The 27,797-nt window shown below is 33.9% G+C and overlaps 1 protein-coding gene and 1 long non-coding RNA gene across 2 annotated transcripts; one reads left to right on the plus strand and one right to left on the minus strand.

Annotated features, from left to right (window-relative positions):
* Positions 1 to 13,617: 13,617 nt before the first annotated feature.
* Positions 13,618 to 17,297, minus strand: LOC147070092 (transducin beta-like protein 3). Its single transcript, XM_085949957.1, has 2 exons — positions 17,183 to 17,297; positions 13,618 to 16,014 (listed from the first exon to the last, which is right to left on the minus strand). Exons 1-2 carry the CDS (start codon positions 17,209 to 17,211, stop codon positions 13,653 to 13,655), a joined length of 2,391 nt encoding a protein of 796 aa, XP_085806083.1. The 5' UTR covers positions 17,212 to 17,297; the 3' UTR covers positions 13,618 to 13,652.
* Positions 17,298 to 25,676: 8,379 nt separating this feature from the next.
* Positions 25,677 to 27,797, plus strand: LOC147070093 (uncharacterized). Its single transcript, XR_015070972.1, has 3 exons — positions 25,677 to 26,132; positions 26,637 to 26,791; positions 27,073 to 27,797. It is a non-coding gene; the product is annotated as an uncharacterized LOC147070093 (long non-coding RNA).

Genomic DNA, 27,797 nt, shown 5'->3' on the forward strand with positions numbered 1-27,797 from the left:
TCATTATACGTATACAGTTGACAAATTCGCAGTTATTTTCATACTGTCGTAACGGTATGCGCGCGCAGCTCTCAATTTCACTCTAGTCTCAAAAGAAGTATAACTTAAAAAATAGTGTTATAATTATTTGTACCCATTAGTAGAGTTGGGTTTCGGGAATTTCCCGACGGGAATTATTTTCCCGAATCTAATTAATTTAATGAATTAATTGAAAAAACGATTTTCTATACAAAAAAAGTGGACAGAAAAGGTGGCATTTAACACAATAAGCCAACGTCGACTCAAAATGAGCGCAATTTTTGCAACATCAGGAAATTCTCAGGGAGTGTCTCAAAAGCGTACGCGATTGTCAGACGCAGCGATTGACAGTCTGTGTTTTTTGAAATTTCATTTTAATTAATGTAAGTTTCATCAAGTAATGTTTTGAATTATTTTTGTTTTCCTAGATCTATTTTGTTTGTCTTCTTACATAAATAAAAAAAACATATTTTTTTGAAATTTGTCTGTTTTTACAATGATTATAGGATTTTTACAGGTTTTATTTAATTTCCCGATATCTCGAGAATTCTCGAGAATTCTTTTCTGAAAATCCCGAATCTCGAGATTGAGATTTTCTCGGGAAATACTCAACTCTACCCATTCGGTATTTCGTTTTTATAAATTAATTATATGATATGGGTTTTTATCATTGTGGTTTGAAATTGGTTAAAATATTTTATGAGGAACAGTTATTTATTAAAACAGTAGGTACCTACATGCAAAGTTTGTCCTTAAAATTTCAAATCGGGGATCTAGATTTTTAGGCACATTTATTCGTAATACAAGGAAGGTTATGTTAGTGATCTAATTTAATGAAAAATAATGAATTCCGTGTTGCTAATAATAATTGTCCTGTATACAAACGAGTAAGTTGATTAAGTTGACGTTAAATAAATTTTCATTTTTTAGAAAAATCGATGTTTCTAAAATAAAAAATAAAATAAAGAACTTAAGTACCTACTTAACCTGCATAATAAATTATTTATTTTAAACAATAACTATTTTTTCATAATTTTAATGCAATATTTATTATCAAAGAAAAACACAGTCGTAAAAATTGTTTGCATTTCTAGTAGAGGCATAAACAAAAACGAGGAATGTTCATGTTTTTAATAATATAACAGCGTTGCCAGAAAATTATTTTACCAAAGCGGGATTTTTACCATGTGCAATTAATAAAATTGGGATTTTGGAACAAAAAGCAGGACAATCTAAATCTAAATCTTTCTCATGTTTATTTCTATAATATGAATCATAAAATGACACAACAAAAACTACAAAACTCTAACCCAGACCGAAAAAAGATTTTTTTCCGGTTCGGTACATGTTAAACATGATCATGATCTTACTCCTTACTTCAGTTATCGTTTGTCAATTTATGGCTACGGCCGTATGTTGTATGTAATCTAACCACTGGGAAATGCCAATAGAAATGGCGTATTTCAAAAAAATACTACAAAACACAACTGTGCATTTTGTCTTAACCTACAAATTTTATTTGTATTTGTTGAATACTCGTGAATTTCATTGTCCCGCGCGGGACAATCTATTTTTGCGAGCGGGATGTCTCACAAAAATCGGGACATCTGACAACGCTGATCAACACCCAATGAAGTTTATCGTAAAATTTTATGTTACTTGTAATATAACTTTTAATGATATTACACTACTGTTAGGTTCGATAGTTTTGAAACGAAGTAATACATAGTCGGAGCGGTGCCGATTGACAGATAGTTATGTCTTATTGTATGTATGTATTATACCCACGATAGTTGCAAGGCTTGAGTGTCGGACTATAGCATTGCGGGTCCCAGGCTTGAATCCTGGGTCTGGCAAGTACACGTCATGTAATTTTCAATTTGTGTATGAGTCAGAGTATGGACCTAATAGGTTGAGCAAGTGGCTGACATCCATTTTTCGTAAAAAACAAAATCTGTTAATACAAACCTCCACTCCGTGGAGGCCCATTTGATCCTATTAGGATCGAACATGGTCGGAAAATGTAATAAACTTGATCTAAGTACAGTCAGAAATGGTAACCGTAATTACAGTCACATTAGCAATGCATAATCCTTGCGCATGAGAAGAAATTGCATCTGCGCATATTCATAGTTAAATAGTTATTTACTAAAACAAGATATTTTGATTCAGAATAATATGCAGATTCACAAATGGCAGAAACGCATTCAAGTCGAATGTAATTTTCATCGATCGAACTGTATAGGGCTCGAAGTGGACCGGAACCCATCGGAGCGCCGTTCCGGGTCGTAAAATCGGCAACATTGTCGTTCCGTCTCATGGAAAAAATAATTTTACCATTTGAGCTAGAATGGCATAATATAACAAAAAATCACACTTATTTTTTATAAAACACATAAAATTAGATAACTATGTTAATATTTTCATAAAATTACCGAGCGCTCCGGTTCGTAAAATTCTCCATTTCGAGTGCTGAATTTGTATGAATAAATATTAGCTATATATTATTTATCTGAAAACAATATTTTCCAATTATATTACATTGGAGAATTTAATATTAATTCTATATTAATATTTGATAACAATTACGGTAAATACAAAGGCTTGCGATACATAGATTTAAATTTGTATAATATTATTATATATTTTAAAGTCTTGCAATTTGGATTTATTCAGAATTAAAAGCATTGTAAATAAATGCCGTCGCATCTCAAATAAAGGCTATACCTACATTTTTTAATTCTTTCAAATTATCGCCTTGATAAAAATTGGCATAAAGAAATTTTTAATAGGTCTAATTAGTTAGGTGATGGTTAGAACCATAGTTTTCTATTTTTAATAGGAACCCTATGCCGGCGGCCATCTTGAAAATAACAACTATATTATGGTATTATTAGATAGCGCGTGGTAACTGTTTTATGCCAAGCTGCATGACTAGATAGTTCAGGCGATTTTTTCTAACAAAATAAAAAATACTTTAACACGGCAATTTTCGTTTTCTTAAATAATACAAAACTTCCATGTAATCAGTTCATAAAAATATTGACATTACTAATTATGCCTTGCGCCTTTCATTTTGATTTATGAGACTTTACCTTAAACCTACAATCCTACGACAGTTATTTTCCGAAAACTTTTAATATTTTTTAATTGTAATTTAAATTATAAATTATATGTCAAAAAATTCTCAATTCGGAATCTAAAAAATTAAGGTAAACACACTGTGTTATTATTGTCACAAATACTTGTATATCTAGTGTTTTGTATACTAACTAAGTGTGAAATGATATTTTAAATAAAATTAAATTTATAAATATGTATTGTCCCGCTTATCACAACCGTTGTGAATTTGTCACATAAAAATGCACTATTACGCCATTTTTATCGAAGATTATGCTAATATTAATAATGTTATTATTTTACTATAAGAACATACTTAGGTATGTTATTTTTTGTGGTTATTGTTTGCTGCCATTCATGCGGAAATAATTTACAGAAATTAATCATTTACGATCGCATCAATTTATACTTGCACAGAGATTATAAAAATCAATAAGTACTAAAACGATTTTGTTGAATCGTTGTTAATGAGTATTAAAAATTCATTATTTATAATACATAATAATATCATGATAACCTCACATTAGAAATTAAAATATTCATTCAATAGGGTTATAACAAAGTTTAATGGCACCCCGACAAAATCTTCCGGACATTGCCGCCCAGACCTTGCTGCCAAACCAAATGCGCCCGCCCGTGCCAGTGCTCGTCAATATCGCCCGGACAAATCCGCCAAAACAAAACCGCCCTCTAAAAATGCAAAAATATTTATAAAACAAGTGCTTATTTGATTTTTCGAATTGCGTATCGATATTACGATAATCAGTGTAATTTGAGATTTAATCCGTCGCAGCTTTTAGTAGAGTAATAACTTAACATCATCAGCTTTTAACACTTTCAATGGTAGTATTTCTAATTTAGAGTATTTAAAAAGGTGTTATATCGTATGTTTTTTTATTTGTTTATCTAAAATATAATATTACATAAAAATAAAAGTTTAAAAGTCTCATGAAATATTGATTTTTACAATAATTACTTGGTGAACCTTTAATGGTTAGTAAGACTACTTACGGCATTTATATTATGAAACTTCGTCTCAAAATATAGCATTCTGATTTAAAAAAAAAAAAATGTTATGCCAAAAGTTTGTAACTAAACTTACAAACTTTTCTTTATATATTAAATGCTTATTAACAATGGAAGACATACATAATTACTAGTTCCATTAAAGTAAATTTAAATAACTCAACGCGGCTTATTTAAAATTTCTGAGATAACTACACTGATAACTGGGACCAAAGCGATGAAACAATATTATACTAGTAGTATAATACCCACCCACTGCTAACTAAAATTAAATTCCACCAAGTAAATGCTATCTCAATATGATCGCGATATAATAATATACCCAGTGGTTTCCATGATAAATGAGGAAATCGTGCAATATAAAGATTATTTTCTTAATGGAATGACCATAATATAATTAAATTTTAATATAGTTCATTTTACAATTACTTATAAATTAAAAAAATGTTTTAAACAAAAGTTAACTGTTGACAATTTTGTATCATAATCAAATCAGTATAAACGTTTTCTTCCACGATTCCAATAGAATTGCCCAGGTTACAATCCAAATTGCATATACCTAACTGTTCTTTAATAATAAATAACTTTTTGTTTATAATTCTTCGATTTTGACATGGGTTTTTTAATGTTGTGTTGTAATTGAGTTCCTCAATATATTTAAAAAAAAAACGCTAAATTCAATCATGTTTAGTATAAGATGTCAAACTTTATGATACTTCAAGTGTCTTTTTAAGACTTGAAACTTTCAGCTAGAATAAACAAGGAAGTTGACATCGAAGGTTCTCCGTGAAAGAAAATGAAAAATAAATCTAACAATTGAAAAATTATATGAATATGCCAAATTGACCATTATGCATAGGTACATGCGAATATGGGAAAAATAAAGAATCTTATCAATACATCTGAATTAATAAATTCCACAAAGAAATTATAGGAGTTTAAATTATATAAATTATAGTTTTCCAAAAGACAAGATTCAATCTTATGGTGGGTTTCCTGCATGCACACCACAAGGGGGGGGGAAGGGGCTGACAGGGCTCTAGCCTGGGGGCCCGGGCTCAGGAGGGGCCCGGCGGGGCGAGTCGACCAGATAAGTGAGATAAACACACATCACAAATTTGAATTGATAGTAAAAAAGTCGTTTGCGCGCTATTTTCCTTCAGTAATATTATTATTTAAAATTGTGTGGTTGTATGATACAAGTTTTAATTGTGTATCAATACTCGACATCTCCATTATTCAAATGGATGTATTAAAATATACAATAAAACACTAAATATGTATACCCATTATTTTTTCGGCGTAAACCATTTGGAAAACGCTACTGTAGAGCGTCACACTGCCTTTATCCTTAGCGATAGGTAGGGGGGGCCGCCAAAGCTACTAGCCTGGGGGCATGCTTCACGATGTGGGGCCCATGGTCCGTGGCAGTATTAGGTTAAATAATATAAACTTTGAAGAAAAATGATATCTTATAACTAACTACCTACAGTTTTGAGACTAAATTTTCATACCATTAACATAGCAAAAAAAAGGTTGACAATTTTATTTACCGTAGTTTGTTTCTCACTAATTACCTACACTTTCACTTAATTAATACTATAAAATTAGTTATAAACCACACCATTAAAATAAATTTATTTAAATCGGTTTATTTTAAAGATTTATATTTATTTTCAATTTGAATTGTTTTTGAATGGAAGTTGATGACTTTTAATTATTGTAATGAAGTTTGTGTATAAATCGTTATACAGCCAACGTGAATTTGATTGAGTATAGCGCGTTTATTGTGGAAAAAATACGACTGTTTTTGTCGACTGATTTGTACTCGTAAATTTAAAATACGTTATAATGTCGGCAGGTTCGATCCACGCTTTGCAGAGGCGCAACTAGTCGAGAAATGCTTAAAAAATGCTGCAGATGTGGTGAATAAAAATCACCAAGGCGCGCATGCAATGCTAATTTGTCACGGTGCACTTCACTGCAGAAGATATCTCGCGAAACGTTTAAACCAGACGGGTTGAACTACCTACGGTTACATGTAAATTGTACGTATTACATTTCGCCATAGCACAGTTCACCGTGAGCTATCTTATAGGAACGAGATGGACATACTTATAGCATTGTTCGTGGAGCATTGCAGAAAGTAATGTTCTAATCTTATTAGATTTATAATAATCTTTTATTTATTATTTTTTGATCCTATTTCCATAATTTTATTATTTTTATTATTTTCCATTAAGATATGAATTATGTCAACGTGCATTTCTCGCCTATACTTCATTTTCAGCAATGTATGGTATCAACTATCCAAGAACATCAAAAGACAAAATGCCTACAGATAACCAATAGATATTTTTTTAGAGTTTGAAGTTCAAATTGCTATCTCAGACATCGAAATTTCAGATAGGTATATAAAATACTTCCAGAGCCTGTGATTTCTCTACTTTTCTCGATTTTCAAGAAAATTTACGAATATTATTTGATTATGGAGAGAATTCGAGATTGGTTTATTTGATTTTTCAAAATTCTAATGTAGTAATTAATTACTTGAGAATTATTTTCACCAAGAATGAAAGTCGATAACTTTATATTATTTTTTAACTTTCTTCCATTTTTTCTTTCGAAATTCAATTCAAAAATCCTGACTCGTGGATTAAATTATGTTCCTACTGAATTTCTCAATTTTTTGAGAATAAATGAAAATCTCAAAATTCTGAACACAAAAAGTGAACCAATCTTATTATTATATCTCATGAATTATTCTCGATCACAACCTCTAGTTTTCGCCAATGGTAGTATGTAAATCATCTGAAAACGGTTTGCTGATATTTGAAAAAAGAATCTGAGGTTAATATTTAGAGCTAAAAATTAAAAGTGTTTAGATTCAAAACCAAAACAGACTGGGTTTCTGCCTGGATGAACGTGTGCAGACCAAATCCACAACCTTCGATGTCTTCTCCAGCAGAGCCATGAGCTGAACAGTCCGTTGGCCTGCTGCTTTGTGGATTATGAGAAGTATTTCGACAGTCCGCACCTTCCCCCCCTCTGGAGCATACCGGATCCCTCCCAAGATTATTGCCATAATTAAATCCTTGCACAAGAATAGCGAGTGCTGTGTCAGAATTGGTGACAGTGTCACGGGATGGTTCGGGGTCACAAACGGAGTCAGAGAGGGTTTTGTCCTTGCTCTGTTCTCTTCATCATCCTCTTTGACTTCATACTACGGAAGTCAATACCACCTGACCGAGGCATACCTGTTACCCCTACGGTGAAGCTATGCGACCTGGAATACGCCGATGACGCTGTCCTATTCGACAAGTGAATCGAAGGCATTCAAGAGACAATCGACAGGTTGCATGACAACTTGGTTTGAAAATTAACACGAAGAAAACCAATATTTTGTGCATCTGCTCTGATCCAGATTTCCCCTGATTAGCGACGGGCAAAACATCGAGAGCGTAGACAGCTTCAAATACCTGAGAGTATACATCACGGCAGATGGCATTTTGCAAGGGGTAATCGACAGGTTGCCTGATAACTTTTGAAAATCAACGTGAAGAAAACCAACGTTTTGTGCGGGTCTAAGACGATTTGGCACCGCGAACTGGCCTCCGCCGATTGGCCTCCGGTAATTGGCCGCCGGTACAATCGGACGCCTGCCCAATTGGACGCCGACCCAATTCGACGCCGACCCAATTGGCCTCCGGGAGGATTGGACGCCGCACAGTTGAATTAAATGCGCAAAGGAATAGACGTACGTTACGATTTGTTGGAGTAAATAAGCAAGTCAGTTTAATATGCTTCTATCTTCTCAGTAGTCGTACCTTTATACATTTCGCGCTTGACACATTTTTAATATATATTGAGAATAATTATTATGCCTTATGATGTTTATTAAAAGAAAATAATTCTTCCCTCGTTAAAACTTAAAGATGTGCATAATCAATTAATTTATTGTCTATACATGGGTACTTATTTATATTTACAACAAATATTAAAAATAATGTTAGATGTTAGAATGAAAATTACATTATATTTCAGCGTCTTATCGACTTAATATTATAATAAAGCTTGAACATGTATATTATTGTGCATAAATGCGTATTTTAAGATAGTATGAAATTACAAACAAAATATTAACTAAGTTATCTGCTAAGTATAAATGTTTCAGTAGTTTGATTGATAAACTACTTAGGTACTGGGTGCCGGACGAAATCCCGAAGGCCGAAATCCTGAATGCTGAAATCCCGAATGGTCGAAATCTCGAAAGCCTAAATCCCGAAAGCTGAAATCCCGAACGCTGAAATCCCGAATAACCGGAATCCCGAAGGCCGAAATCCCGAAAAATAAAAAAAAAATACAAACATCAATAATTGCGCAATTTTTGCAAGAGACACAAAAACCCATTTTTTGTGGAAATATAAAAAAATGAAAAATACAAACACCAACAATTGCGCAATCGTGAATTGCGCAATTTTTGCAAGAGACACAAAATCCATTCGTTCTACAAAATGGTCTCTCCTGAAAAAAAATTGCGCAATCGGAAAAACCCATTTTCTGAAAAAATGGGATTTGTCTCTCTTACAAAAATTGCGCTCACGATTGCGCAATTGTTGATGTTTGTATTTTACATTTTTTTATATTTCCACAAAAAATGGCTTTTTGTCTCTATTGCAAAAATTGCGCAATTATTGATGTTTGTATTTTTTTATTTTTCGGGATTTCGGCCATTCGGGATTTCAGCACTCGGGATTTCGGCCTTCGGGATTTCGTTCGGCACCCAGTACCTAAGTAGTTTATCAATCAAACTACTGAAACATTTATACTTAGCAGATAACTTAGTTAATATTTTGTTTGTAATTTTATACAATCTTAAAATACGCATTTATGCACAATAATATACATGTTTAAGCTTTATTATAATATTAAGTCGATAAAAGGCTGAAATATAATGTTATTTTCATTCTAACATCTAACGTTATTTTTAATATTTGTTGTAAATATAAATACGTACCCATGTATAGACTATAAATTAATTGATTATGCACATCTTTAAGTTTTAACGAGGGAAGAATTATTTTCTTATAAAAAACATCATAAGGCATAATAATTATTCTCAATCTATCAATCTGTCAAGCGCAAAATGTATAAGGTACAATTACTGAGAAGATAGAAGCATATTAAACTGACTTGCTTATTTACTTCAACAAATCGTAACGTACGTCTATTCCTTTGCGCATTTAATTCAACTGTGCGGCGTCCAATCCTCCCGGAGGCCAATTGGGTCGGCGTCGAATTGGGTCGGCGTCCAATTGGGCCGGCGTTCGATTGTACCGGCGGCCAATTACCGGAGGCCAATCGGCGGAGGCCAGTTCGCGGTGCCAAATCGTCCCATTCCCGTTTTGTGCAATAGCACCTGTCCTGATCCAGATTTCCCTATAATTAGCGACGAGCAAAACATCGAGAGCGTCAACAGTTTCAAATACTTGAGGTACGTATTACGGAAGATTGAATTTTGCAGAGAGATCGCTATCCGAGTGGGAATGGCTGGAGCAACATTCAACTCGATGCGGAGTGTGTGGGACTCACGATTATTCTCGGTCAAACCTAAATGCCGCCTATTCGACGCTTGCATTCTGACGGTGCTGCTTTACGATAGCGAATCATGGCACCTTACGAAGGCTCAGAGCAACCGTAAACTGAGCTTCGAAAAAGGATGTTTGGGACTGATACTGGGTGTGCGGTCGGTATGACTTTAGGAGCAACGAGGAGATAAGAGAACGCACCAAGCAGCCTCTCATTACGCTGAGAGTGAAGAGGCGACGTTGGACCTGGCTCGGCCACGTGCTGCGGATGCCATAAGGGAACCTCAATCTGGCTTGCCTGTTCTTCAAGCCGACCGTCCTGGAAGGCCGCTAAATACTATCTATAGAGTGTATACGGTGGAGCTACGTGATGTTGGTTTGACCTGGAATGAAGCAAGAAGACTGGCGAGCGACAGGGATTCTTGGAGGCGACGCGTGGTGTCCATATGCTCCAACTAAGAGTCGGATATGGCCGAAGAAGAAGGAAGACGCAAAAACATGAGATTAACGTGTAACCTAGACTCTCAAGCAATCAGTGTCTCGTGTTGGAGTAGGATCAATAGATGGATACTATAATATGTAGAATATAACAGAATGGCGACGATACAGGTACCTATGGTAAAATAATCTGAAATTTTGTAACTCACTTCTAGTGGATAAAACTATCTCAAATGTAATGTTTTACATTCTTATTCAAATTCTTCTCACTTATGTCAACATGAATTATTTATTCATAAAAATAGTTTGACACTTTCGTGTTAATGATTATTTTAATGTCGAGTTAGTAGCAGTATAAAAACACATGACATTGGTATGTATTTTCTTGCAGGTTTTGTCGCTATACATAACTAATCTAACGTATATCTAATTACAATGAAAATATGGTTCCTTCTAAGATTGGTGGACGCAATAAATATAATATCTTTATGTTATTATAATATCACTGGCGTGAAAATGTCAATAGGTACCGGTTTTTCGGTATTTCTTAAATATTAAAAAAACAAAAGCAGGTGCTTATCAATAAATATAGCTATGAAAATCTTTTTAAAATATTATTTTATAGCAAAACCTACATACTTACATTTATTATGTTGACATTTAAAAATATATATTGATCATAATTGTAGTACTTTTTACAAATAATTTGAATACTTATATTGATAATTTTAACTAAAGCCCTCAAAAATTCAGCAAGTGCAAATAAGTCTGGCTGCAGGAAAAGCTTCTGAAATTCAACGCTTGTAGTCATCAATAATTTCATTATAGAATAATTGAACATTTTTGAGAAGATATAATGCTGAGCTCTACGGGCTGTACGAAGATTGCAGCGCAGTTCAATCAATTAAGATTGGGAGGCTGCGATGGCTAAGTCATGTGCACCCTATGAATTACAATGAACCCGCGAAGAGAGTGATGTCCAGCAATCCAAGAGTGTAGAAGAGGCAGGCCAAAGATTCACTGGTTGGATGGAGCTGCCAGTGACTGCCGTATTTTGGGGGTACCGAATTGGAAAGCGGCCACACTGGATAGGGACAGGTGGAGGGAGCTATTTGAGGAGGCGAAGACCCACACCGGATTGTTGCACCACTGATGATGATGATGAACATTTTTGTCACGAATGTTTTATATTTCGAAATAATATTTTTATAATTCATCGCGACAATTACTTAGATAAATATATTTGATAAATTTTTTTTATTATATTTTCATCTCTGTTGGATTCACTGAATATAATATTTGCATTTTAGCAGCACATAACTTATAATTCATTTTAAAAAACGTAAACGAGTGTGCTTTATTAATACCGAAAATTCCAGTATTTTGGATTTTTGAAACCGGTATTTCGGTATTGATAAATACTGGAATACCGGTATTGCAATCCCTATATATGGTCCATAGATACAGCAGTTGTGGTGCAATAGCATTATTAATGTATTTATTATAGTATACATAGTACGGTAATACATACATTTGCTTCTTATAAAGGTTCTATTTGTAAATAAAGTTATGTAAATATTTTTAGAAAATAAAATCAGAGATGCCAAGCTGCAATTGTACACGCTATAGTATTTTTGGCCGCCCGCTAATATTCAATAAGTAATAGAAAGATAAATCGCTAACATCTACCAAACAGTAGGTATACTATATTTTTTTTAACAGGATCCATACAAATAAAATGAATGAAAAAGCTGGTTCTACACATGAGCCGATTCTAACTGCGGTCCATGTCGAATGAAATTTGTATAACCGACTCGCAGATGTTATTTTCGACCAAAAATGTCACACCGACGCTATGTGCGCCAGTACATTAAGTTGCATATTATTGTGTTTTGTGTATGACAACAAAATCATATCAATAAATTCGATGTGTTGCAATCGAAACTAGTTTGAATGTGCAACCGGGCTGCGATGTACTGATTTCCAATAAGTGGGGTGTGTAGCTGTAGTTTATAAGGGTGACATTTAAATGCGGTCGTCAAAAGCTATATCGATGTAGGCGCGAAAATTGCCTCTGCCTTGCTTTCTGATAAATAGGATTTGGCAATATACATCCGGGTCTAGTATCCAAAGTGACAATTTTAATTGTAATCGGCATAAAATTTTCACACGTTTTTTATGTACCTAAATATAAAGTAGGTACTGTGATAAAAAACCTTTATCAGAAAACAATTGCATCTTGTGATATTTCAGAATGACCTGCTCTAAATAAATTAATATGAATGTTTGAAAAAAGTACGGAAGTGTTTTTCAGTGTGGTGCAGAAATAATATAAAGTATCACCGTAGTGTTCACCGCAGGACACTTATTCGTGCGCCGCAGTACGTGAAACATGAGTTTGTGTAACATTTAAGCAAATGACGAGTTCTTCATTGAACATTTCACCGTGGAGTATATTTGTACGTATGCTACAACATGTGGCGAATTTTATGAGATGTCTTTACTAGGTTAGAGTTAATCTAATTGGAACAGTAGGTACTATTTGCAAACTATCGCCGCATTTTGTAAGATACGAACAAATGTATTCCACAGTGAAATTTTCAACGAAGAACTCGTCATTTGATAAAATGTTATATCAACTCATGTTTCACGTACTGTGGCGCACGAATAAGTGTCCCACGATGAACTGCATACGTACAACTTACATGTAACCGAAAAAAGTTGGGAAGAATTGGAAAAGTGGATCTAGAAACCCACGACTTTTTGGATATACCATAATATACGCCTATACCAGTCTGATACTAAAAATACAAACATAGAGGGGGGTCTACGGCCTATGCCACTACATGAACACCAATAGTCTAATAGGTACAATACTATTCGGTAAGAGATCTTGGATAGCGCACTAATTTCTTATTTAAACGCCAGTTTGTTTATTTCTTAGCATTTTTACTTTAATTTTTGTAGTCCCTAAATAATTACTTCAATTTGAATCGAGCACAATCTTTAAAAACTTGACAAAATCATAGATTGAACATACATAATTTGAAAACATCTCATGCATATTACTCACCAGAAAAAACTTATATTATAAAAGATTAATATAGAATGTTACATTCTCAAGTCTTGTGAATTATTCGTTGAATAAAAAAATAGTTTATTGAATAAACATATTATAGATCTACCATCATAAATTGGCATTTCAGTGTGGGCGCTAGTATGACATTGAGAATGTTGCTACACCAAACCAAAAATGATTATTTATAAATTTTTATTGGTAGTATGTACCAATATTATTAAAATAAAAAATAAACAGTCAAAATAAAAACGAATTATTTTTTATGACTTAATCTTTAATTTACACATATGTGGTGTATTGTGTTAGGTGTTGATTAAATTATATGTAAGTATTAATAAAATAAAATGATAATTTCACACATATTTATATTTGTTTCGTTCAATTTATACATTTTTAGCCGCATGTGGTTGCATACAGTTCATAGTAAAAGTAAGGAAATGAAGGTCTTGCAAAGTTGCAGTGAGCCGTTGCATGTGTCTATTGGTATAAGGAAGTAATGCTCTGATGGAAGCTGCTCCTGCGGAAGTCAAACTAACACCCGCGGACAACAGAGCATTCAACACCACTTGAGCCGCCTGGCAATTCTTAGTGTTTGTATTCCACGTAACGCAACAATTCAACAATGATTCTTGTTGTTGTGGCGACAACTGTTTGATTGTTTCAGACAACGCATCTTTATCTTCATTTTTAATTATTTCATTAACAATTTTTAAAACGTGGTACGGCTTCTCTAAGCGTAACGCTAATTTCAACGCTTTTAATAACTTCTTCTCGTGTAATAAATTACTTAATTGCTGCTCTTGTAATGCTAATTCTTCTCTTTCTTTCGCTTCATTTTCTTTCTTTTCTACAGTCACATCCTTCCATTTTACCAAAAGAGAATCGGCACCTCCTGTAATGATATTATCTTCTTTTTCTGATACAGCCAAAGCCCAAAGTCTCCCGTCGTGTTTATCCAGAGATAATACACATTCTGATGTTTTTATGTTCCAGATTTTCAATAAACCATCGGCTCCCGCCGAAACAATTTGCAGACCGCGCGATAAAAAGTCTGCCCTTAGGACAGAACTGTCGTGTCCTTCGATCGTCTTCAAGCAGTTTAGTTCTGACAGAGACCACAGCTTTATTGTACAGTCTGCGGAGCTGGTGAGTAATACTTGATCGACAGGGGAAAACTTGGCACACCACACACCCCTTTTATGGCCTCGAAGTGTGCCCAATAAACTCAAATCATCAGCGGACCATAGTTTAACAGTCTTGTCTTGAGAACCCGTCGCTACGAATCGATCGTTCGGAGAAACGGTGACACAGTTAATATCTTTCGGGTGACCGATTTCAGTATGAGTAGATGTCAAGGTTTGTTTGTTTGAAAAATCAATCTCGCATGACAGTTGCCACCTTTTCAAGCATGTGTCTTGACTAACAGAAACACAGAATGAGACAGATAGTTGAGGCATGCACACTGAACCTACAGATGCAGTGTGCCTGCTTCCAACGCCAATGCACTGCATTTGATGAGTGTCAGGATTCATCGCCCAAAGTCTGATAGTGTTATCTTTGCCGGAAGATAAAAGGAGATCTTTATTTACCGGACTGTTTGCCAATGCCAAAACGATATCCGTATGCCCTTTGACTAAATGACAATTCATTGTAGATAGTTCGTATACTTTTATATCCATACTGTTAGTCGCAACAGCTATGTGCGTGTCGTCTTTTCCGAGGTATACTAAATCTAGAATCTCATCAGTGAAACCGACCATTTGTTTTGAGCAGTCAAAAGTCGCCAAATCATAGATGATAATATTGTGGTCAGCACTCACGGCAGATAAGCAACAACGGACTTCGTTAAAGAGTAGTTGAGTGATGGCCAATCCACTGTCTTCCGCAGCAGGTGATATAACGCTGTTAATTTGAGTGTAAATCAATTTACTCGCACTTACATCCCAAACTTTAATTGTTCCCTTTTCTCCAGCGCAAGCCACGTAAATGCCTCCACTGTTTTTTGTTATCTTTATATCCGGCAGGTTAAACTTAATCGGCAACATTACCGCTCCTTCCAGACATTCATAGACCGGGAGAGTTCGGATTGCTTTACCGTTTTCAATATCCCAAAGAATAAGCACGCGGTCTCTTCCGGAACTCACCATGTGTACTCCATCATATGTGAAGTTTAGTGATGTAATTTTGCTGAAATGTCCAGAGTACAAATACTTCTGTTGGCCCTTCTCAGTTTCCCACGCTCTTATTTTAGTATCGTCAGCAGAGCCGAATACCAGTTTCTTTGACGAATCAGGATGGAAAGCTAAAACGCTGAAGACGCCTTGAGAGCCACGAAGACAGCATGTGCAAGTCTGATGAGAGACATCCCACAGCCGCACCGTTCCGTCGGATCCTCCCGTAGCTACAGTATTACCGCTTCCATCAAATGCCAGTTTTGCTATTGGACCTTTATGAACAGATCGCCACATTTTCAAGACTTTATTTTCAGTCAGAGACCACAGCCTTATAAGACCACTCTTGTGAGCCGTGATAACATGTTGATCGTCTCTCGATACAGCAAAACAATAGATTGTATCTTCTTCTATTTCTTCTTCAGTAGGACTTAAGGTGGATGATATGAGGCCCGACGCAAGATCGACGACTTTGATTGCATTGGAACACTGACATAACATTTTGCAGCCGTCGGTCGTCCATTCAACACGGCCTCCTGTGAAAAAGGCTCCATATTCAGCTTCAACGTCAAATCTGTAATAGTATAAGGAAAAAATAAAATAATATACAGTACATTATTTTAAGGCTCGATGCACACTGAAATTGGACTCGATACCAACATATCAGTGGCGGGGGGTGGAGATAAGCTGTTAAGATCCGACATAAATAATGCACACTAAACTTTGTCAGACATAGGTACATATTTGTTTTCATTGAACTAAGAATACAGATTGCAGATGATGCTGGTTAGTTTATAAAATTCAATTAAACCTTGCATAACCAAACCATAATAGATAGTAATCAAAAAAATTTTCATTTATCTATAAAATATTTAAAATTAAGTATACAATTAAATTATATTTTTAGATATTTTATAGATAAAAGAATATTTTTAAACTATTATTGTTTGGCTTAGGCAGGGTTAAAGGAATTTCTAAAAACTAACTAACACCATCAGCTGCTGTAATATAGTATATATTCTTAATTCAACGAAAACAAATAAGTATGACTGAAAAACCAAGTACCTGTTCTAACACGAGAATTATACTCATGTTTGGGCACCAATGGGCTAAGGTCCAACATAAACAGTGCATACAAAGTTTTGTCAAACATTCTTATTCGTTTTCGTTAACTCATTTAGTGCTAACACCGCGACTGGCGCGTTTGCGTTGGCATGTTAGTTGATAGGTGAGTAACACGACCATTTAACAAAAGCTAAATAGAAAATAGATAACCTACTGCCATATCTAAAAGACATGTGAAAATTTTTAATTCGGCAAACTTTGGGTGTTTAACCGAATGTATTAAAAATGAAAATGAATGCATGTCAATTTTTCAGAGGAATGTAAGATTGGAAACGCAGAATAAGATAATTATTAAAGAGAAACCATATTTTTAATTCTCGTTACTTAGTAACAATCACAATATTACATTTTGAAGAAATACAATATTGTCTTTTCCGGTCGGTAAGTATTTAGTTTCTAAACTTAAACGGAAACCTAACACATTGTACTTATATCTGGGTTACTGTAGGTTGTTAGATTTTGGTTTGTTTTTAGGTCTCAAAAGACCACGATCAGAATACGCGATAGGTTAAAAAATACTACCTGTAGGTGCTTCAAATTAATGTTTATAATTTTATAGACCGAGCGGTAAAAAGGACTTGACAAAAAAAAACAATGATCAGAGGAAAATAACTTACGCTTCCTTTAGATTATATTGTTTCGTCATTTCATTTAATATCTGATATCATTTACACCTTTAGAAATAATGTTTTTCAATAAAAACAGACAACTCAAGTATACTTTGACAGAAGTAAGCACGTGTGACAGATCCATCGACAATAATATGATATGGACAGATCCACGCAAATTAGCTATAGTCTATGGTCAGTTACAAATGCAAAATTATAAATAAATACAACTTGTTACAATAATAAAATTAATTGAAATAAGTGGACTGTCAGAAAAATTAATTACACAAAAAATTGGCTGAATAAATAGGTTTCATAAAATACTAAATTATAAAAAGCAGTCTACACCCACTCAATAATCAAATATTCAGAAGCCATATTATTTACAATTTTACATAAATAAAGAAGAAATATATAGAATAGATGTCATTTATTTTTAGGTTATACAATTTTGTCGATTTAGTTATATTTTCGTTCTAAATTGCGGCTATAGAACTTATTGTGTTATCGGCTTGTTTGTTGGATACAAACATGAATTCACGTGCCATTATGCTTTCAAAAAGCTTGTGTACCAGAAATATACTTATGCAAAACATCAAACAACAAAATATCATTTTTAGAAATTTACCAGCTTTCGGAAAGATCCAAGAGCGAGGATATGTGGATGAAAAAATTGTCGAAACGGACACAAAATTTGAAATGGTGTATAAATTGAAAGAAATCCAATATATATCTGCTATAAATGGTGCTAAAAAACCTCAGTATATAATTACGTTGGCATCAATTCCATCTGCAGTACTCTTAGGATTTTTTGAAGTTATTAATGTGGACACTGCAATAGCTGTTGGATTTACTAGTGAGTTGAAAATATTTTAGGGCTTGCGCAGACAGAGAGCGGTCGGAGTTCTGCGTTCAACCGACCGTTGACCGCTAACGTTCAGGGACAGCAGACAGGTGGCGGTCAACAATAAGCGTTCCATTTGTTTACAAACGTTGTACTGACACAAGCGCTGCATAATGCGAGACCGCTATATAGAAGTGAGAAAGCACCGCTGTTGCGTACTCACTCCCCCGTGTGGTTTCGCTCTATGTTGTGTGACTGCTCAAATTCCTATGACGGGACTGGACGGGAGGTACGGCGTTCTTTGTAATTCCGGGCATAGAACTCCAGAACTCTAGCGTTCCAATTGACCGGCGCGGTCTGACCGCCGGCTGTGTACCCATACAGTATGAAGTCCATACAGTACAAAGAACGCCGAACTCCGAACGCGGAATGCAGACCGCCTGACCGCGCTCTGTCTGCGCAAGCCCTTAGATATCGTATGATTAGACACGGACTTACCATTCGTCCTTGCTTAGTCGAGTTTATGCTGGTATGTCCTGAGATCCCGGTCAGTTTGTAATTTAGAATCTTATTCAACTATTCAATAATTTTAATGGTAAATATGCCGCAGATGCCCCCATGAGATTTTATAACTTTCTTTTTAGACCAAACCAAACCTAACCTAACCTAACCAACCTAATATAATCTTAGTTTGTGATAATGATGCATCAAAATGTATGAAAAGTTCAAATTTTAAATTAACAATTATTAGATTGAAAAGCATCTGCACCGACAGAAAAAGGTATTTAATTTAATTGTATACATGGGATAAACTCTTTTCGTTAAAAAAAAATTATAAAAGCCCATACGGGCATCTGCGGCACAATTACTCACCATTTTAATGATTATAGTATTTTGGCAACGAATATTAAGAGAGATATATTTACAGTCTACTAGCACTTTTGCTCCTATTGAAATTGTACTCTGCATCATTAACATTGTCTGATCTAAAGAAAGAGAAATGGCTGAATCAGGAGTTAAGGGTGTCCACTAGTTGACAAATGATTAATTGTTTTACGCCGTTGATTAAAATGTACAAATTTAGGTATTCGTGATGTTTCAAACAATCATTTTTGGTGTACTACATCTAAACAGAATATAGGTACTTATTTTTCGCCACTTTCATGGTGGAACAAAAATAGACTAGTGGTTCGGGGGGTTTCATTTTGAAAAAATATTTTTTATGGCGGTAAGAAGAGGGCTACTGTGGACACCCGCATTTTACCATTACATACCCCATACCCAGACACTGTAGCGATAAACATTTGGCCTGAAAGTATAACTATGGGTGTTCACTTATTAGTTATTGCTAGCTGTCACATCCATGGTTATTGAAAGCCCATTGGCTTAAGGGTCACAATTATTATTAGGGATAGCTAGTGTCCATTTGTGTCATTTGCGCTATCTTGTCTTTAGGACATGCCAAATCAAAATATTAAAGCAAACGTTGGATGCACCAGATAGTTATGAATGTTACAGGTTTTCCAGTGGTTACAGATCTTTTCTATGGTAGACTACCGAGATGAGTAGGGCTAACTCGTTGAGAAGGTTGTTTGACAGCCAAATCATTCTGGTCACGATCCTAAGTCACGAGGACACGAGGAATAAGAAATAAAATTCCATTTACCTAAATAATTCGTATATTTACATTTTCTGGGGGGAGGGGGCGGACCGAAACCTCCCTCCCCCTGCAGTGATTTCTTTTTCGAATGCAAGCTTTTACTAATTTTTTTTTTAAATTTACAGTTTGTTGCCACCAAAGATAGTAAAAAGTAGAAAAAACTAAGTAGAAGATGTTATGTAAATAGTTAAATATTACCTACCGTTTATATTTCTTCCTATATTTCGACGCCAACTTTTGATATTTTATAACATTATAACCCCTATAACATTTGCCAACTTAACGAAAAATCAAAAAAAATATTAACTACATACTTTCAAAAAATACATAAGTATGTAAGTAATATTTTGTTTTATTCATTAGACGTTTGGTATGCAAAAAAGTGTCTCAAAACACTGCAATTTTCCTGTTATTTAACTTTGTTATGGTATTATCTATAACATGACATACATTTCAGTTAAAACTGCATGTGGTTTAAATGAGATACGTAATATCGTTTTTGTCACAACATAAAGTTGTAACAAATAATTGTAAGTAATAGATAACGAAAAATATGATTTAAAAACTCTGTTAGAAAGAGAAATGCAGCACGAGAATAATTAAAAAAAAACAGCAAAACTTTAATTTAGTACACGAAAAATTAAGATTCAAGAGATCATGTCATATCGTGCATTTGACAGCCGTATGTTTTAGTTGTCAGTCGATTACGAATCATTTTGTGACTAATGTATATATAGCCATAAGTATATAATGATGACTTCACACACTGTCATCCACATATCGACCCCGTTTTTAACCCATTGGAGACCATCAGCGCCAATTTGACGCCTCTTGTCCTTAGTAAAAATGTTTTATTTTTTACATTTAGATATTTCTTGAAACCCTACAAATTAATCATATAATATAAAAGTTGTGGCTGTTTTAGTAAAATTTACTACAAAATTAAATCTGACTGTTGGTCCAAGATTTTTCCCATTTTAATCTGTCTTCAATGGGTTAATGGTTTGAATTGCTGTCAGTTATCACAAATGTCACTGAAAATCTTCAGCTATAAGAATGAGGGAAAATAAATCACAAATGTGTGTAGTCTGTATTCTTTAAGCTGGCATTCACGTCACGTTGTTTGCGGACGGAAAGCATTGTGCCATCGCGTTCGACTGTTGCAAGTTTTCAATGGGAGGGAATGAGGGGGAATGCAGTGCTGAATGCTGAAGCGGGGGGGAAACCGCATGCCAGTTTATAGAAGACAGACTCTAGCTTTCGTCTCTCTTCAGTAGGCATTGTCACATTCTATTAATCAGCTTAACATCTTTGCCATACCAACACACATATATTTAATAGGATACGATCTTCATAATTGGTTCAAACAAATACAATTAATCACGCATAAGTTAAAACTCGAGTGACTATAAATTTAATATGCTTCCTTGGTTTGAGGGGAAAATGGTGATTTGCTTTATATCTGAAACAATGTTTAATTTTTTTCAGCTTTAATATTTTCCGTTTTGATAACTGCCGTAAGTAAGTTTTTCATGAACACAATTGGAATGCTGTACGTGTCGAAAGATTTGCAAACAATAAAAATATCTTCAGTGGACTATTGGGGCGACCGCAAAGATGTTATCGTTCCATCCAGCGATTGGGTCTACCTGTCCGAAATTCCTAGAGGGAGGTTCTCCCGTTATTACCTCGACACTAGGAGGTATTCGACTGATGAGTCTTTGAAATTATTCCACAGTAGGGGCATAACGATTGACAAGAAGAAGATGGCGGCAATATTTGGTGACTTCGACTAGACACTTTGAAAATTCTACTCATGAAACATCCTTGTTATATTTTCAAGAATTATGACTTATTTAACTAGTATGTAGTAGAATTCAAACATGTCAGGGTGTATATAAATAAATTATTGGAAGTTCAGTAATGCTGGAGTTTATGTAAAAAACTGGTGATGTGGCGTTGCGTACAATTAGCTATTCAGCTAGCAAAATCACATTTGATTGTTTCGAGTTGGATAAATGGCTAACAAACGTTCACTTAGTGGATGTCCATATTCTTTGCTATGGAGCAAAATGTCAATTTACTTTTTTATAAATAAAGCAAGTAGGTATTTTTTAAATGTCCAAAAAACATTAAAAGATCAAATTTACAATGAGAGGTACGTAATTGAGTCAAAAATGTACCTACTCAAAATAATTATTCCTATCTTGTACCAAAGTTGACTTGATGAATAATAAAATACTTTTGGTGTTTCGGTAAAACAACATTAAATTCATACCTTATTTGAAGGCTGAGATATTCTTGGAAAATTGGCTGTAAAGTGAAATGTTGTATAATAAATCGTTTCCTAACAAATTCATATAATTTCTATAGGACTCAATCTCACGGAAATGTCGATTCAAATTTTTAGTTGAAATTGAATTCACAGGATAGTACTGCCCTGCTAAGTATAAAGGCATTATATTATATACCTACACTGTCTATTTAGAGATTATTTCAAAACAATCCAATAATTTTACATAATATAAGAGAAAAGGTAGGTAGTTCAAAACTTGGGTTCTCATTTCACTAAAAAACTGTCTTTTTACTTAGCAGATCAGTGTATATAAGACGTAAGATGTTCATTCCTTGTTCGAAATAAGAAAGTGCTTTTGAAAAATCTTTGTGATTGACTGCCGGCGAAAAAGTTCTTGTCGCATGTCGTTTCTTAAATTCTATGATGTAGATGTTCATGACTTGTTATTCTGCATCTGATCCATATATTTCTTCAGCCGTTTACAGTCGAACTCGGTTATTACGATCACGGAAATAGCGAGATCTCAGATGTAATGAGGAAACATTCGTTGACATTTTAGTTTATGATTTTCTCCATACATTTATTCACTTTTATAACGAGCTACTTATCGGGTATACCGAGCAAAAATATCATCAAAATTTTTCTTAAAACTGTTAATATGTCGATCACTAACTCACGTGTCTAAGTACCTAATTGGTGTTTTCGCCGACAACATTGAAAAAGTATCCACACATATGGTTGAAATTGCATGTAATAAACCTACCAGCACCGGCGGCTCATACATTAAACAACTTTTTTTGTAGTTTATGAATGCCATGCTTGTTTCGGGGATTTTTACTATGGTTTTTAGATTTTTTATGTTTTATGCCTAAATAGAACCTGGCGCAAAAAATGTTATATAACGAAAAACGAGTAATCCTTATAACGAGCAAATTCAGTCTGTCCCATCTCCCTCGTAATAACCAAGTTCAACTGTATTTGCCCAATATTTTTAATGCATATTTTTTGTAAAAATATTTTCTCCCAATGTCGAAGGTATATAAAAAAGGTTTTTTTTTAGTATGTATCCTATAAAATTCGGCCGTAAATCAAAATTCCATGATAATAAGATACATGGCTGGCTCAGGGCCAGACATGACTATCCCACATTAAAGTGATTCTGAGATAATAGGGGTTTAAGGTAGAACTTGTTTTTTAAATCTCCATTGATGACACAACAACGCAATCTATTGAAAAACATGTGTAATAACCACACAATTTTTATATGTATTTTTTTTTTTAATAAGATGTCTCTAGGTAAAGTTGTTATCGAAAAATAGCTAGAAAAGTTTATTAATCGGTAAATATATATTCAAAAGTAATGAGAAAAATAAAATAAAAAATTAAGAAGTATCATGGAGTTCTATATACCAAAAATAAGTGTCAAATTCGGTACATTTCTATCGGGTGGTAAGAATGAATGACATAAGATTTATTATCAAAATTACGATAAAAATGTACGTAAATCTATTACCCAGGGAAACGCTAAGCGAAAATTGGAATTTATTATATCCTTATATCTCTTTTTTCAAATTTAAAAAACATCGATTTAGAGGTTAGAAAGCACGCAATTAAAATCGAAAAATCTCGGCTTACACGCAATTTATCGCGAATAACGCTTAGCGTTTCTATTAAAAATATTATTTATTAATTTTTACGGCAGTTATTTAAATTTAATCTTGTATTTTTGTATATTAACGAATCGATAGAAATCGAAACCATAATAATTGCTCAAATTGGCAACATGTTTGTCCATGTTTGTCTGTATGGTGCTGCCGTTGTGGAATTATTTGGAAACAAAATATCTCCATACAAAACACACATACCATAACATGACGTTGAAAATGAAACTCACACATAGACAAGACAAAATAACATTTCTCTGCATTTTGACAAAAATCAGTTTATCAGTTTGAGGCTAAATTGCCATATGAATAAAAATATAATTGAAATTACAATATTAACTTAATTTACGTATAAACCTGCCTATATTCAAAATTTGAAACTGCGAATTATTTGCAATTAGTATTTGCTTAAATTACAACTGTTTTTATCATTATTTATGATAAAAATAATCAACAAAATAAACAAATCTCGCATTTTAACATATCGTCGCTATAGGATTTGTTTCCCGAATATCCATTTTTGTCGAAATCGACATTTTAATGCAGTTCAATTTCTTTTATCGAACTCTACCGAAATCATTTATAAAAACAATATATTTTTATCTAGGAACAGAGATATTTTTAAAAAAAACCCGAATACGCCATGTTAAGTTACAATTACTCCGTGGTTTTCTCCCGAATGTCCAACTATTCGTACCTGAATATCCAAGTTAATTTCGGTCGAAAAATATCTCTGGCTGAGTTTTTATTTCCCGAATATGACTTTTAGCCAATCAAACCGCGCTGACGCCGTGCATCTTGCTCCCACATTCACTCTGTCTAGCTCTAAAACAATCACGCCCACTTTCATATTTTTTGGCCGTCCGGAGTGCTCTTTCAAATTTCGTCTTATTGATATTGTTTTTAAAGTTACTATTGTTTTAATAGTGAATTCATCAAATTTGAAGAGATCATTCATAGCTGATACATCACCAGTTCGTCCTGAACTTACAGTAGAGTTATGGAAGTGAGTAATTTAACCTAAATAACTGCATTTTGTTTTGATAAATGACACAAAATCCCAACAGTTATATGGATTCTATAGTGTGACCCGAAAACTACTATGACGTAAAAAATAATTATTATTTCAAATTATTATTAATCAAACATTGTTTGTCTTTATTTTACTTTTAATCTAGGTATTTCTATGAAAATAAAGGCGATGCTATTATTTATTTTTCAATGCGCTGATAGTTAATTTAATTTAATGTGTATGTTAGTAACTATTTATTTGGTGAATATTATATACTTGGATATTGGTACCTACCTAATATTAGCAGCCAATGGTAATTAATTTATACACGCTATTATTTTGTGTTGTTATTCCTTACAATATAATATAATATTATTTGGTGGTTTGTAATAAGTTTAATTGTTAATAATAGAAATATATAGATATATATATACATAGATTTTTTTTTTGGAAAATGTATAAATATAAAATTGTTAGCCAGTAAGAGTTAGTACCATCATAAAATATTGGAGAAATCTGTGACGTCGGTTAGTAATTGAAGTAGTAGATACCTACTTTTATTTAATAAACAAAAACCGATCGCCGATAGTTGCTTGATTTTGAAGAATGCTGATGAGCAGGTATTAAAAGGCTAATAGTTAAAGTTTGTCGTCATAAGTATGTCACCTCGTAGCATATTGGATAATTCGTGGACTGGGGCGTAAACCCAGGAGATGCAGGGTCGATTCCTGCCGGGTGTCTTACTTTTTTCAAAAAGATATTTTCTCAGAAGTGATTTTAAAAATTATGTTTATTCAATTTTTAGAATGGTACATTCTTAAATGTTTTAAATTTCTTAAATTAAATTTCTTTTACTTAATCCGAAAAAACCCGAAAAAGCGATTGCCGCATTTTATTATTACATACGAACTTGGGTAATTATGATCATTAAGTATTTAAATAGTATAAGTAATTACTAACAATTATCGTGTAAATAAATATAACATTTGACGCGCGTACTTTTTGACCACTCAGTAATCCGTGGGCCGTGCAGCAATACGCTACGGTCTTAAATCCCGAATGTCCGTGTTTTGTCCCGAATATCCATTATTCTGAGAGAGCGCTAAAAAATTCCCGAATATCCACAGTGAGTACTTGTAAATAAAACGCATTTTCTGTGCATTTAATGATTTATACCAGTATATTATTCTTGGAATCTATTCTTAGATAATTTTGCAATCATACAATGTAGAAAGAATGATTGATACATCTACTGATATTTAAATATACGACAATGAAATTTGTTTTTCGTCTCCTGTAAAATTGACATTTGGTCTATTCGGGAAACAAATCCTATAGCGACGATATGGTAGCATTAGTCTATGGTAGCATTCGTGCTCTCGATCTAATATCGGATTTATGACAATTCTTATTTATTTGGCCATTATTAGGTATATTGTTTGAAAACAGGAAGGAATCGACTCATCAGTAACATTTTTGTCAAGTAAGTAAACTTTTCAGTGTATAATAAATAATATTATTATCGTACATCAAAATGACAAACTATGTCACGCAGTTTTGATTGTCAAACAAACATTCAAAAATTATTGAAAAGAGTTACATATACTGTATTTTCAATCACCATCATGCATTTATCATCAATATATATTATTTTAGGCGTAGACTCATCGTTTTCGTAAAATTATAAATACTTTACGTTAGTTTGAGGTTATGTTTATGACAAATGTCATCGAGCCCATCTTGTACGTTTTGTAAATTATCTAATAGATAGTGAATTTCTTTCATTCGCATATTATGATTGTAGAACCGAATTTAATAAAATAAAATTTTAATTTCATTCAAAATTACTGAAACTTGTCTCGAAAATGTATCTCATAATCATCATTATAATTATTCACAATGCTTCTACAGAAAACGTTATCTACAGTGATAAGTTTGACACGAGTATATGAATGTAATTAGGTTATGTTTTTTTGTTTACATATAGATAAATCTTTTAATACTGATGAACTCGACGAAATATTGGACGACAGACTGCGAAGTCGGCGACGGTTACGAGTCCGACAACAGCGACGACATTTACATTCGACATTTACAACCTTCGACATCACAATCCAGGGTGCTTCCCTGGCTCACAAAATGGTAGGTTTACAATTTTCTTAATAATATATTTATTGGTTTTATATACCATCCGGTCATACACTAGATTCATTTTCATTACATGCTTTGGCATAAAAACAAGAATTCATTACATCTTGTACACATGATGTAGCGATTGTCTCGAATGAGGAGTTGATGGTTTGAATAGTAAACTTCAATCAAAACATATTATTACCCATCATTATTTGTATTTTTACTGCTAAATACTTGAATTAATGAGGAAATATGGATTATGTAATAATATTTTTTTCCTATTGTTTCAGTATGCCGAATGCTGGTCCGGAATTGGAGGAAGATTTGTTGGCGAGAGGGCATGTCGGCGATCGGATAATTGCTTATTACAGGACTGCGATGAAGACATGCAAATGGCCTGTGAGGGTTTTTAACCACTTTGTGGACTTGGCGGTAGTAAACTGTTGGCTAATGTATATGCGGAATTGTAAACTAGAAAATGTACCCCGAAAGGATATTATGAGACTGTTGTCGTACTGAATCAGATTAGCGAAAGCTATGATTCGGTATGAAGATCGGGTAGCCAACATTTTAACACTGCCAGCACGAGGTCGGCCAAGAAACATGTCGACATCGCAGGTAGACACAGAGCCACCAGCTCGCAGGAGAACGGTTTTCCCCCAACCGATCGCTGAGGTACGTTTGGACAGCGTTGGCCACCATTCAGCATCCGTGTGCAGATACCCTGGATGCAAGTCCCGCACCAGGTATATTTGCATGAAATGCAATATATATGTGTGCACAAAATTTTGCTTTGAGCTGTATCACACAGTATAGGATGCAGCTCAAAGCAATTTTAAAGTACATATCGTCGTTGAAACTAGAAAATTGTGTAACTCCAAAAACACTACTTTACAGGAGAGACAAAAAACATTATGGTTTCCTATACAAATGTATGGTTTTGGAGTGAAATCATCCATGATTTAACAATGATACAATTTTTCTGGAATTACAAAATTTGCAAGACGGATAGATA

This window comes from Rhyacophila brunnea, unplaced genomic scaffold (assembly GCF_057557595.1).
Source record: "Rhyacophila brunnea isolate RB1 unplaced genomic scaffold, BYU_Rbru_1.0 scaffold_22, whole genome shotgun sequence".
NCBI classification, from domain to species: domain Eukaryota; kingdom Metazoa; phylum Arthropoda; class Insecta; order Trichoptera; family Rhyacophilidae; genus Rhyacophila; species Rhyacophila brunnea.